Genomic DNA, 14,056 nt, shown 5'->3' on the forward strand with positions numbered 1-14,056 from the left:
TAATATAGAGAAAAAAATAAAAATAAAAATACAAAAATATATATAAAAAAACAAACAAACAAAAATATAGCTCAGGTGCAGCTTCATTCAGTGTTTTAACATAATTACATTACAATTAGGTATTATTGTGCTGTCCTGTTGCACAGTCCGTATCCCTTCAGCTCCAATTACCCATTATCTTACCCTGTTTCTAACTCCTGATGGTCTCTGTTACCAATGACATATTCCAAGTTTATTCTCGTATGTCGGTTCACATCAGTGGGACCATACAGTATTTGTCCTTTAGTTTTTGGCTAGTCTCACTCAGCATAATATTCTCTAGGTCCATCCATGTTATTACATGCTTCATAAGTTTATCCTGTCTTAAAGCTGCATAATATTCCATCGTATGTATATACCATAGTTTGTTTAGCCACTCGTCTGTTGATGCACATTTTGGCTGTTTCCATCTCTTTGCAATTGTAAATAATGCTGCTATAAACATTGGTGTGCAAATGTCCGTTTGTGTCTTTGCCCTTAAGTCCTTTGAGTAGATACCTAGCAATGGTATTGCTGGGTCGTATGGCAATTCTATATTCAGCTTTTTGAGGAACCGCCAAACTGCCTTCCACAGTGGTTGCACCCTTTGACATTCCCACCAACAGTGGATAAGTGTGCCTCTTTCTCCGCATCCTCTCCAGCACTTGTCATTTTCTGTTTTGTTGATAATGGCCATTCTGGTGGGTGTGAGATGATATCTCATTGTGGTTTTGATTTGCATTTCTCTAATGGCCAGGGACATTGAGCATCTCTTCATGTGCCTTTTGGCCATTTGTATTTCCTCTTCTGAGAGGTGTCTGTTCAAGTCTTTTTCCCATTTTGTAATTGGGTTGGCTGTCTTTTTGTTGTTGAGTTGGACTATCTCTTTATAAATTCTGGATACTAGACCTTTATCTGATATGTCATTTCCAAATATTGTCTCCCATCGTGTAGGCTGTCTTTCTACTTTCTTGATGAAGTTCTTTGATGCACAAAAGTGTTTAATTTTGAGGAGCTCCCATTTATTTCTTTCTTTCTTCAGTGCTCTTGCTTTAGGTTTAAGGTCCATAAAACCGCCTCCAATTGTAAGCTTCATAAGATATCTCCCTACATTTTCCTCTGTTTTATGGTCTTAGACCTAATGTTTAGATCTTTGATCCATTTTGTGTTAACTTTTGTATAGGGTGTGAGATATGGGTCCTCTTTCAGTCTTTTGCATATGGATATCCAGTTCTCTTGGCACCATTTATTGAAGAGACTGTTCTGTCCCAGGTGACTTGGCTTGACTGCCTTATCAAAGATCAAATGTCCATAGATGAGAGGGTCTATATCTGAGCACTCTGTTCGATTCCATTGGTCAATATATCTATCTTTATGCCAGTACCATGCAGTTTTGACCACTGTGGCTTCATAATATGCCTTAAAGTCCGGCAGCGTGAGACCTCCAGCTTCGTTTTTTTTCCTCAAGATACTTTTAGCAATTCGGGGCATCCTGCCCTTCCAGATAAATTTGCTTATTGGTTTTTCTATTTCTGAAAAATAAGTTGTTGGGATTTTGATTGGTATTGCATTGAATCTGTAAATCAATTTAGGTAGGATTGATATCTTAACTATATTTAGTCATCCAATCTATGAACACGGTATGCCCTTCCATCTATTTAGGTCTTCTGTGATTTCTTTTAACAGTTTTTTGTAGTTTTCTTTGTATAGGTCTTTTGTCTCTTTAGTTAAATTTATTCCTAGGTATTTTATTCTTTTAGTTGCAATTGTAAATGGGATTCGTTTCTTGATTTCCCCCTCAGCTTGTTCATTGCTCGTGTATAGAAATGCTACAGATTTTTGAATGTTGATCTTGTAACCTGCTACTTTGCTGTACTCATTTATTAGCTCTAGTAGTTGTGGATTTTTTCCGGGTTTTCGACATATAGTATCATATCGTCTGCGAACTGTGATAGTTTTACTTCTTCCTTTCCAGTTTTGATGCCTTGTATTTCTTTTTCTTGTCTAATTGCTCTGGCTAGAAACTCCAACACAATGTTGAATAACAGTGGTGATAGTGGACATCCTTGTCTTGTTCCTGATCTTAGGGGGAAGGTTTTCAATTTTTCCCCATTGAGGATGATATTAGCTGTGGGTTTTTCATATATTCCCTCTATCATTTTAAGGAAGTTCCCTTGTATTCCTATCTTTTGAAGTGTTTTCAACAGGAAAGGGTGTAGAATTTTGTCAAATGCCTTCTCTGCATCAATTGAGATGATCATGTGATTTTTCTGTTTTGATTTGTTGATATGGTGTATTACATTAATTGATTTTCTTATGTTGAACCATCCTTGCATACCTGAGATGAATCCTACTTGGTCATGATGTATAATTCTTTTACTGTGTTGCTGGATTCGATTTGCTAGAATTTTGTTGAGGATTTTTGCATCTATATTCATTAGAGAGATTGGTCTGTAGTTTTCTTTTTTTTGTAATATCTTTACCTGGTTTTGGTATGAGGGTGATGTTGGCTTCATAGAATGATTTAGGTAGCTTTACCTCCACTTCGATTTTTTTGAAGAGTTTGAGGAGAGTTGGTACTAATTCTTTCTGGAATGTTTGGTAGAATTCACATGTGAAGCCGTCTGGTCCTGGACTTTTCTTTTTAGGAAGCTTTTGAATGAGTGATTCAATTTCTTTACTTGTGATTGGTTTGTTGAGGTCGTCTATTTCTTCTTGAGTCAAAGTTGGTTGTTCGTGCCTCTCTAGGAACTTGTCCATTTCATCTACATTGTTGTATTAGCATAAAGTTGTTCATAGTATCCTGTTATTACCTCCTTTATTTCTGTGAGGTCAGTGGTTATGTGTCCTCTTCCATTTCTGATCTTATTTATTTGCATCCTCTCTCTTCTTCTTTTTGTCAATCTTGCTAAGGGCCCATCAATCTTATTGATTTTCTCATAGAACCAACTTCTGGTCTTATTGATTTTCTCTATTGTTTTCATGTTCTCAATTTCATATATTTCTGCTCTAATCTTTGTTATTTCTTTCCTTTTGCTTGCTTTGGGGTTAGTTTGCTGTTCTTTCTCCAGTTCTTCCAAGTGGACAGTTAATTCCTGAATTTTTTCCTTTTCTTCTTTTCTGATATAGGCATTTAGGGCAATAAATTTCCGTCTTAGCACTCCTTTGCTACGTCCCATAGGTTTTGATATGTTGTGTTTTCGTTTTCATTCACCTCGAGATATTTACTAATTTCTCTTGTAATTTCTTCCTTGACCCACTGGTTGTTTAAGAGTGTGCTGTTGAACCTCCACGTATTTATGAATTTTCTGGCACTCTGCCTATTATTGATTTCCAACTTCATTCCTTTATTATCTGAGAAACTGTTGTGTATGATTTCAATCTTTTTAAATTTGTTGAGACTTGCTTTGTGACCTAGCATATGGTCTATCTTTGAGAATGATCCATGAGCACTTGAGAGAAAGGTGTATCCTGCTGTTGTGGGGTGTAATGTCCTATAAATGTCTGTTAAGTCTAGCTCATTTATTGTAATATTCAAATTGTCTGTTTTTTTTATTGATCCTCTGTTTAGATGTTCTGTCCCTTGATGTGAGTGGTGAACTGAAGTCTCCAACTATTATAGTATATGTGTCTATTTCCCTTTTCAGTATTTGTAGTGTATTCCTCACGTATTTTGGGGCATTCTGATTCGGTTCATAAATATTTATGAATGTTATGTCTTCTTGTTTAATTGTTCCTTTTATTAGTAGATAGTGTCCTTCTTTGTCTCTTTTAACTGTTTTATATTTGAAGTCTAATTTGTTGGCTATTAGTATAGCTACTCCTGCTCTTTTCTGGTTGTTATTTGCATGAAATATCTTTTCCCAACCTTTCACTTTCAACCTATGTTTATCTTTGGGTCTAAGATGTGTTTCCTGTAGACAGCATATAGAAGGATCCTGTTTTTTAATCCATTCTGCCAGTCTATGTCTTTTGATTGGGGAATTCAGTCCATTAACATTTAGTGTTATTACTGTTTGGGTAATGCTTTCCTCTCCCATTTTGCCTTTTGTATTATATATATCATATCTGATTTTCCTTCTTTCTACACTCTTCTCCACACCTCTCTCTTCTGTCTTTTCATATTTGACTCTAGTGCTCCCTTTAGTATTTCTTGCAGAGCTGGTCTCTTGGTCACAAATTCTCTCAGTGACTTTTTGTCTGAAAGTGTTTTAATTTCTCCCTCATTTTTGAAGGACACTTTTGCTGGATATAGAATTCTTGGTTGGTAGTTTTTCTCTTTTAGTAATTTAAATATATCATCCCACTGTCTTCTTGCCTCCATGGTTTCTGCTTTGAAATCTACACATAGTCTTATTGGGTTTCCCTTGTATGTGATGGATTGTTTTTCTCTTGCTGCTTTCAAGATCCTCTCTTTCTCTTTGACCTCTGACATTCTAACTAGTAAGTGTTTTGGAGAACCCCTATTTGGATCTATTCTCTTTGGGATGTGCTGCACTTCTTGGATCTGTAATCTTAGGTCTTCCATAAGAGTTGGGAAATTTTCAGTGATAATTTCTTCCATTAGTTTTTCTCCTCCTTTTCCCTTCTCTTCTCCTTCTAGGACACCCACAACACGTATATTTGTGCACTCATATTATCATCAATTCCCTGAGCCCCTGCTCAAAGTTTTCCATTCTTTTCCCTATAATTTCTGTTTCTTTTTGGATTTCAGATGTTCCATCCTCCAGTTCACTAATTCTAGCCTCTGTCTCTTTAAATCTTCCATTGTAGGTTTCCATTGTTTTTTTCATCTCTTCTATTGTGTCTTTCAATACCATAAGTTCTATGATTTTTTTTTCAGACTTTCCATTTCTTCTTTTTGTTCATCCCTTGCCTTCTTCATGTCCTCCCTCAATTTATTGATTTGGTTTTTGAAGAGTTTTTCCATTTCTGTTCGTATATTCAGCATTAGTTGTCTCAGCTCCTGTATCTCATTTGAGCTATTGGTTTGTTCCTTTGACTGGGCCATATCTTCAATTTTCCTTGTGTGATTTGTTATTTTTTGCTGGCATCTTGGCATTTAATCAGATTTCCCTGAGTGTGGGACCCAGCAGGTTGAAAGACTTTCCTGTGAAGTCTCTGGGCTCTGTTTTTGTTATCCTGCCCAATATGTGGTGCTTGTCTGTCTGCGGGTCCCACCAGCAAAAGGTGTTGTGTCTCCTTTAACTTTGGAAGACTCTTGCTGCTGGGTGTGTGGTGGTGACAGAGGAAAGGTTGTAGGTTGGTTTTAATGGCTTCAAATTGTGAAGTCCTGGGATCTGAATTTCTTGAGAGAGGGATTCCACCTGAGTTGCTTTTCACCCCTCCAGCGGGGAAGGTTCAGGTAGTAGAGAGCCTTGAAAGCAGCCTGTTTCTGCATTGGGGGCAGTTGCTACCTGTGTAATCCCAGCGCTGAGCCCAGAGGCAACGAAGCCTCCATAGAAACAGCCGCAGAAGGCTCTGTTTCGCCCCCTTTCCTCTTTTTCAGTTAGCCTAATCAACGACTTCCACCTTGATCAGTTTCTCCTGAGCTGAGGGCCTCTTTTTAGTAGTCAGAAGTTGTTCATTAATGCCACTGTTGGTGTTAGGTTGGGCCCAGTCTCTACTACTGTTGGAGAATCTTTCCTTTCCCTCCTGGAAATCACCTGTGGGGGAGGGTCACCAGCTGCCGCGGCTTAGGGAACCGCCGATCCAAAGCTCCCAGCCGGCCAGGGAAGCTGCGTGTGGGAGGGCCGCCGCGGCTTGGTGTACCGCCGATCCAAGGTTCCCAGCCGGCCCAGAAAGCCGCGTCTGTGGAAGGGGCTCCGGTTGCCGGCCACTGTCGCTTGGGGAACTGCCGATCCAAAGCTCCCAGCCGGCCCGGGAACGAGGGAGGGAGGGGCTCTGGCCGCCAGCCGCCGCGGCCCGGGGAAGCACGCGCCTCTCGGGGACCTCACCGCAGCGGAGTCTCTTAGCCGGTCTAGCCATTCCAGAATGGGGTACGCTGTGTGTCTGGTCTCTGTCTTGGCTCCGGGAGCTGTTCTGTACTGTTTCTAGTTCTTTAGTAGTTGTTCTGGAGGAGGAACTAAGATCCGTGCGCCTTACTAAGCCGCCATCTTCTCTGGACTCCTACTGTTATTTTTGAATCAGCTGTCGTTACCTTCAGTTTTATCCATGACTCTCATGTGCTTTGAAGCTCCTTGATTGGGAGCATAAACATTTATGATTATTATTTCTTCTTTGTGAATTGTCTCTTTAATTAATATATAAGACCCTTCTTTGCCTCTTATGATGACTTTACATTTAAAGCCTTTTTTGTCTGATATTAGTATAGGTACTCCTGCTTTCTTTTGGTTAACAACACGCATGGAACATTTTTTCCATCCTTTCACTTTCATTCTGTTTGTATCCTTATGTCAAAGATGAGTCTCTTGTAACTAGCATATAAATGAATTACGTTTCTTAATCCATTCTGCCAATCTGTATCTTTCCGCTGGTAAGTTTCGTTTGTTAACATTCAGAGTTATTACTGAAGAGGCATTTTTTGAATCCGTCATCTTATCTTTTGGATTTTATTTGTCAGATTTATATATTCGTTCCCCTCTTTCTCTTTTTATCCTTTAAGTTACCCTTACTGGTTCTCTTCAATTCTGTGCCTTCCTCCAGACCTCCCTCTCCTGTCTTTTTTTTTCAACCTTTAGTATTTCTTGTTGTGCCATTCTCTTCTTGCCATATTTTTTTTCAGGATTTAAATGTCTGTGAATAATTTAATCTCTTCCTCGGTGTTTTTGTTTGTTTTTGTTTTTGTATTTGCATGGGCAGGCTCCAGGGATTGAACCCAGGTCTCCAGCTTGGCAGGTGAGAATTCTTGCCACTGAGCCACTGTAGTACCACCGTCGCCCTCAGGTTTGAAGAACAATTTGACTGGATACATAATTCTTGTTTGGAAGTCTTTCTCTTTCAGGATCTTAAATATATCATAGCACTGCCTCCATAGTGCCAACTGAGTAGGCTGAACTCACTCAGTCTTAAGTGGTTTCCTTTGTATGTAGCAGATTGCTTTTCTCTTGATGGTTTCATGATTTTCTACTTGTTTTCAACATTTGACAGACTGATTAGTATGTGTGTTGGTTCTGACCTATTTGATTTATTCTATTTAGAGTTCTTTGAGCTTCTTTGACTTGCATATTTCTGTCCTTTATAAGGGTTGGAATGTTTTCCTCCAATATATCCTCAACTAATCTTCCTAGCCCTTTACTCTTCTTTTCTGCTTCTGGAATACCAGTGATTCTTCTATTTGAGTGCTTTGTTTTGTCCATCCTTTCCCTGAGATCCAGTTCAATTTTTTCCATCATTTTTGCCGTTTGCTGTTTGAGTGTTCCAAGTCAGTTACTCTGTCCTCTAATTCACTTGTTCTTTCTTCTGCCTCTTCAAATCTGTTGTTGTGTGTCTCTAGTATGTTTTTAATTTGGTCTATAGCATCTTAATCTCTGTGATATATGTTATTTTTCTAAGTAGAAAGAGAAGATTCTTTCATATTCCTCTTCTATGTTTCTAATGTCTTCTTGATCTCCTTTATGTCATTAGCCATCCCATTGATTTTATTTAGTAAAGTTATATGAACATCTTTGATTCATTGCTTCTACGTCTGTGTCTTCTCTGGTGTTTTATTTTGGTCATTAGTCTGGGCTGTATCTGTCTGCATCGTGATATGGTTATTGAGCTTTTGTTGTCTTCGCAGCCTGTAAATATCTTGATTAGTTTGCTTTGGAATTTGATTTCCCTCAGTAGTCTAAAGCATGATCTTTGCGGAATGGATGTGGAGCAGGATGCAGGGCATCGGGTGGGGCACAACAGTGTGGTTATGCATTGCAGCACAGGTTGGGTGTGCTACTTTGGTGCCTTTGAGTGTAGTGGGCCTCTCTCCCTTGCTTATGAAGGATAGCTTTGCTGGATAAAGAGTTCTTGGCTGGCAATTTTTCTCTCTCAGAATCTTATATGTATCATAATGACTGCCTTCTTACCTCCATGGTGCCTGTTGAGTAGTCAGTCCTTAAGTTTATGTGACTTTCCTTTTTTGTGGTGAATTGCTTTTCTCTTGCTGCTTTCAGGACTTTTTCCTTCTCTTCAACATGTGACAATCTAAATAGTATTTGTCTTCAGGTGAATCTGTTTGGATTTAGTCTGTTTGAAATTCATTCGGCTTTTTTGATTTGCATAGTTGTCTTTTATAAGGCTTGTTACATTTTCCTCAGTTATCGCCTCAAATGCTCTTACTAGTCCTTGATTTTTCTTTCTCTGGAACACCACTGATTTTTACAGTTGCGCGCTTCATGTTGTTCATCATTTCCCTGAGATCCAATTAAATCTTTTCACCATTTGTTCTTTTGTGTGTTCACATTCAGTTACCCTGTTCTCAAGTTCACTTATTCTTTCTTCTGCCTCTTTATTTCTGTTGTTGTCTGTACTTTATTTTTATTTTGATGTACAATATCTTTCATATCAATAACTATTTTCTGTTTTCTCTTTCAAGGTCTTCTTGCTGTCCTAGGTCTTCTTAATTCCCTTTATGTCGTAAGCCATCCCATTTTAGTTATTTGGAGATTTGTATGTACTTCTTTGATTAGTTGTTCAAAATTTGGTGTCATCACATCTTTTTAATTTGGTCATTTGGCTTGACCATATCTTCTTGCATTGTCTGTGCTTTATGAATTTCTGATGATTTTTTGGCCTTTGATTATCTTGATAAGGTTAATTTGAAAGTTGATTTCCCTCATTCACCCAGTATTTTTTAGTTGCTTGTGTTTCCATTGAAGTTCTCCTTTAGCAGTTGCTTTATCAGTAATTCCCTTCCAGACCAAGGCCATTGTCTTCTGTGGGGGTAACAGTTCTATTTGAACATCTGCATAGAATTTGGCAGAACAGCTTTTCTCCAGAATGCACTTTTCCTGTCATCCTAGCACGTAGCACTAGGCCCCTTCTTCCCCTCAAGCTCACTTTTTCCTAAGTACAGTATCCTGCTGGGTGGTGCCCAAACCAGGTCAAAATCCAGATAGTGCAGCAAGTCTCCATGTGTGCTGGAAAATGCCAGGCATGAGGGTGGGATGTGGGCCCGGTGCCCCTTGGGGGAGAATCCTCTTGAAGGCATGATGCATCTGGTGATTCCCAGGCTTCCAAGTGTTATAATCTCGCGTTGTGGGTCTGAAAGATTTTCCTTCTCTAGGAAATCAGCTTGAAAGTGCCCTGCTATTCATCTGCCCGCAAGATCCCTTGTTGCTGTGCACCCATGGGACTATGGGGCTGGGGAGGAGCTCTTGGGGCTTCCATGTAATTCTCTTATTTGTCCCCGCCTCTCTACCCATGCACGCCATGAGTGCAGTAGACCTTTGTAGAGAACGTATGTAGGCTGTGGAGCAGACAGTGTCTCTCTCACCTGCTACTTATTGGATCGGCTCTGCTCTGTTCTACATCCCCTCTCCTCCCAAAGGGAAGGCCCCCAAGTCTTCCCCAAAGCCAGGCTCCTACAGTGGTCTGCCTCAGGATTGTAAGGGTAGCCACTGTGCCCCACTGCAACCTCTCTGTGTGTGGCTAAAACTGGTTCCCAAGTTCCCACACGGGCATTCCCAGCTGTGGAACTCAGAAGGGCACTCTCCCAAGCTGGTTGCAGAGATAGGAGTACGGGAGCACTCACCTCCCTCACCTGCTCCAGCCATCCTGTTGCAGCTAGCCCCAGCAGTGGTCGCAATTAAAATAAACTCAACTATTCTTTCAGTTGTAATTTCTCTGCTTTTTCATTCAGGTCCTCCCTATGTAATATAGAAACCGCTGTCCTAGTCATTTTCTGCCTTTTCTCTAGTTAGTCCATGGTGGAGAAGTTAGCTCTGCCTCTCCTATTCCCCAGTCTTCCTGGAAACTTCTAGTATATTTATAATTTCATCTGTTGTGGTATTCATTTCCATAAATTCTGGTTTTACTCTATGTTTCCTTCCAGATTTTTTGTGCTCACCCAGTGTCTTCTTAATATCTTTTATCTGATTAGCCACCTTGTTGAATTTGTTTAGGTTTGTTTGAACATCTTTGATTAATTTTTCCAAATTCTGTGTCTCTTCTGATTTTTTAATTTGTTCCTTTGACTGGGCTCTGTCTTCTTGTGTTTTAGTATGTCTTGTGATGTTTTTCTATTATCTGGTCACTTGATGATTTTGATATGTTTATTCAGAAGGTTGGTTTCTTTCTCTTGCCTTGGATTTTTTTTTTGTTGACTGGATTTATATTAAGGTTCTTTTTAGAGATTTGGATAGTCGGTATTTCCTAGTCAAAGCCTGGCCAGGTACCCATACCGTGGGTATAGTCTAGATCTGTTGGGCCTTGGAGAGGGTTGGAAAGACTCCAGAAATTCGTTTTTCTTCCTTCACTTTCTGGCCTGCCCAGAAAATGGTGTTCTTTGGCTACCTTTACCTCTCAGTCCTACAAGCGCAGGCATTTATGGCTTTTAGTCACATTCACTTCTGAAGCATTTGAAACAGTGGCACCAAACAGCATGGGACTGGAAGGGGCTTAAACAGCAGGTATCCTGTGTTCTCATGTTGCTGTCCAATAGTTGTGCCCCTCTCTCTACTTGGGATGGAGGATTTCCACAGCTCTCCCCCAGGCAAGAATTGGGCTTCTGTCAAGGTTGTGGGATTGGTGCCAGGAGCCTTGGAGAGAGTTGCAGTCTCTGAACATGGTTCCTCAGTCTCTTTGCCCTGCATTTCCCCGGGCATTGTACTGACCTCCCTTGGTTACCAGATCCCTACATGATTGATTGCTACTTGTTGCTTTGGGAAGAGAAGTTGGTTCTGCCATTCCTTCCCCAATCCTTCATTTTGGAACTTCCTCCTTGGGGCCCTTTTGTATCCAGCACTTCTCAGCAGCTTGTGTTCCGCCCTGGGTTTCTGTGAACTTGGTTCCCTGTATCTGGTGTGCATGGAGACCTAACTCTCTACTGTGAGTGGTTTTATAGTCTGTGTCGCTGGTGGGAGGCGGGAAGAATCTGCACCCCTGCATCTGAACACTTCCCAAGCTGCATGGGGCCAAGTGTAGGGGAGGGAGAGGACTGGTCAATCTGGGACAGAAGTTTCCTTTCTAGTATTTTTCTCTTTCTTCGATTCAACGTTTGTAGGAAGTCTCTATCTTCCATCAGAGTTCTAAGCAAGTGAGATTTGTCCTTTTATACACTGAATCTTTGGGGAGGATTTTTCAGGGGATGTAGTACATCACCATATTGATGTCACCCCATTTTTACTTATGATTATTGTTTTTTAAGATATGAGTGGCATCAGAGAAGCTATTACATCAATTTCTTTATCTTTTTACTTAAGCTGTTTTTGTTTTTATGCAGATGGAGGAAGCGAGGAACCACCGGATCGAAGACAATCAAGTGTAGAATCTCGCCAAAGCCGCTCTGGGCAAGGTAAGTTAAAGATTTTAGAAAACTAAAAATTGGTGTTATGTCATTTAAAAAATGTTATTTAGGTAGAAGTAATTTTGGAGCATATTGGTATATACCTGTATATCACCTTTAGAATATTAACCAGATGTAAAATTTCAATGTATACGGACCTTTGCTTTTTTGATTTCCTCAAAACAATATTTTTTGTCTTAGCTTTCTCTCTCTCAAAGAAAAAAGGTATTTGTTTACAATTGCTGTCTTATTTTGGAACTTCTTACTTATTTTCTTATCTATTTAAAAATCATCATCATAGACATCTTACTGATTTTTTGAAGTAACAACTTCAAAATTATTTACAAACTCTTGGAATCAATGAAAATTTCAAATAGCCCTTTCTTAACTAACATATTTAATATTTCCTGACCACTTTCCCTGCATTCCTTTTTCTTTATAGCAGGTATCCTCTTAATATTTAGTTTGTTTATTTTCTTTGTCCAACATTAGAGTGAGAATCAGTCATGGATGATAGTAGAGGTTTTGTCTGTTTTGTTTACTGCTGTATCCTCAGTGCCATGAATAAGTCTCTGATATATAATAGCTAATAAATAAACATTTTTGAACTAATGAAGTGATCTGTAAGAGAATGAACATTTAGAGCCTGAATTCATAAAGTATAAAATTAATGAACTGTTAAGTTTCAGGTAGTCATAACTAAATATGGTTTTTAGAGAATTTTTCCTTACACATAATGCAGAGACTTCTATAATGAATTTAAATGAATGAGGAAAAGAATTAGTAGAGATAAAGAGATGGGATAAACAGATACTTCTACTTTTGCTCTTTTCAGAAACCCACTATAGGGTATTGGGAGAGGAGATAACAGCAACAGAATGTAGAAATTGGAGAGTATATGAATAATTAAGAACTGATTCCTAAACTCAGCTGCAGAGAAAATTAAGAAAGTACCTGATTTACCTTCCAGAAGCCTCAAAAAACTCAAGAATGGTGACTTCAAGTGGAGGTGAAAGGAGGATTCTTTGAAAGTCACTTGAAGCAATTGTTTCACCGCAGGTTCCCTCCTCAAACTGGCTAACTAGTCTGTTAGCTGGGCAAATTTCAACTCCCCAGGCCTAATCTCTGCAAAAGTCCAGAAGTTTATTTTTTAGAGAGAGGAAAAGCAGAAACTCTCTAGACTAGGAGACATAAGCATTGTTGAGGACAGGAATTCTCTGCTGAAAACAGAATTAAACCCTAGCTCTCTTGATCCTAACCAGTTCGCAGTTAGGCCTTCATATTTCTGGTGGGAGGTTAGAAAAATCTTTTCTGATAAATTTGATCAAAAAGAAAGACACAAATATAGTCATCAGAAATTCTTTCAATAAATAGCCCAGTTAGATTGCTCCATGATGAAGCTCACAGTTGACAAGCCCTACTTATATATCAAAGTTTCCAGTCAACTTTTTGGTCTTCTATTCTTAAATATGATCCGCCAACCAAGTTTATTACTAGATACTTGAGAAAACCCTCTGTTTTAGTTTGTAAAAGCCACTAGAACACAATATACCAGAAATAGAATGGCTTTTAAAAGGAGAATTTATTAAGTTGCAACTGTACAATTCTAAGGCCATGGAAATGTCCAAATTAAGGTACAGCTATAAAAATGTCCAAACTAAGAAGTTCAGGGAAACATACTTTGGCTCAAGAAGGCTGATAACTTTTGGGGTTTCACTCTCATTTGGAAGGCACATGGTGACGTCTGTTAGCTTTCTCTCCAGGCTTCCTCAACTGCTTCCCTTGGGGTGTTTTCTTTATGCATCTCCAAAGGTCTCTGGTTTTGTGCACTCTGTCAGCTCCCTCCGAAATGGTTCCCTGTTAAAGGGCTCCAGTAAGCAACCCAACCTTGAATAGGTGGGGACACATCTCCATGAAAACCATCTAATCAAAAGTTAACACCCACAGTTGGATGGGTCACATCTCCTTGGAAACAATAAAAAAGATCCCACTCATCAATACTGAATGAAGATTAAAGAACCTGACTCTTCTGGGGTGCACCACAGATTCAAACTGGCATACCCTCTAATGTATAAAAGATCGAAATTAAATAGAACAAAGCAACATGAAGAGAAGATAAATTTTGCAGAGGAAATAAAAGAAACATTATTAATATACTCAGAGAAATAAGAAAAAGAAGAAAGTGTTATAAAAGCATAACAGAATACTTTTAAAAGGCGCTTAAATATTAAAATTCTAACAGTGAAATCAAAAGCTCAGTAGAAGTATTGGAAATTCATGCTGAAAGAATCTCTAGGAAAGTAGATGGAAAGGGCAAGGATATAGAAAACAAGCCAGAAGTGTGAATTAAACTTCAGGACCAGTCCAAGAATTTCGATTTCAATTTCAATTTCAGCTTCAGTAAAGTAGTTCTCAAAAGAAAGACAGAGAAAATGAAGAAGAAATTCAATGAAATAATTGAAGAGAATTTTCTTGACCTAAAGAGCTTGAGTTTCTAGATTAAAAGGGTTCGCTGAGTGATTAGAATAATGGATAAAAATAGACACAAACTAAGGCACATTGTGGTGAAATTTCAAATCACTGGGGCCAAACAGA

At 39.0% G+C, this 14,056-nt stretch overlaps 1 protein-coding gene across 13 annotated transcripts in view; it reads left to right on the top strand.

Moving 5' to 3' along the window:
• Window positions 1-14,056, top strand: part of TANC2 (tetratricopeptide repeat, ankyrin repeat and coiled-coil containing 2) — a 642,298-nt gene that overhangs the window by 159,404 nt on the left and 468,838 nt on the right. For all 13 annotated transcript variants that reach the window (XM_077163513.1, XM_077163519.1, XM_077163523.1 and 10 more), the window contains one exon: window positions 11,399-11,470. In XM_077163513.1, coding sequence (XP_077019628.1) covers window positions 11,399-11,470 — 72 coding nt within the window. The remainder of the gene's footprint in view (window positions 1-11,398; window positions 11,471-14,056) is intronic.

This window comes from Tamandua tetradactyla, chromosome 6 (genome assembly GCF_023851605.1).
Source record: "Tamandua tetradactyla isolate mTamTet1 chromosome 6, mTamTet1.pri, whole genome shotgun sequence".
Taxonomy (NCBI): domain Eukaryota; kingdom Metazoa; phylum Chordata; class Mammalia; order Pilosa; family Myrmecophagidae; genus Tamandua; species Tamandua tetradactyla.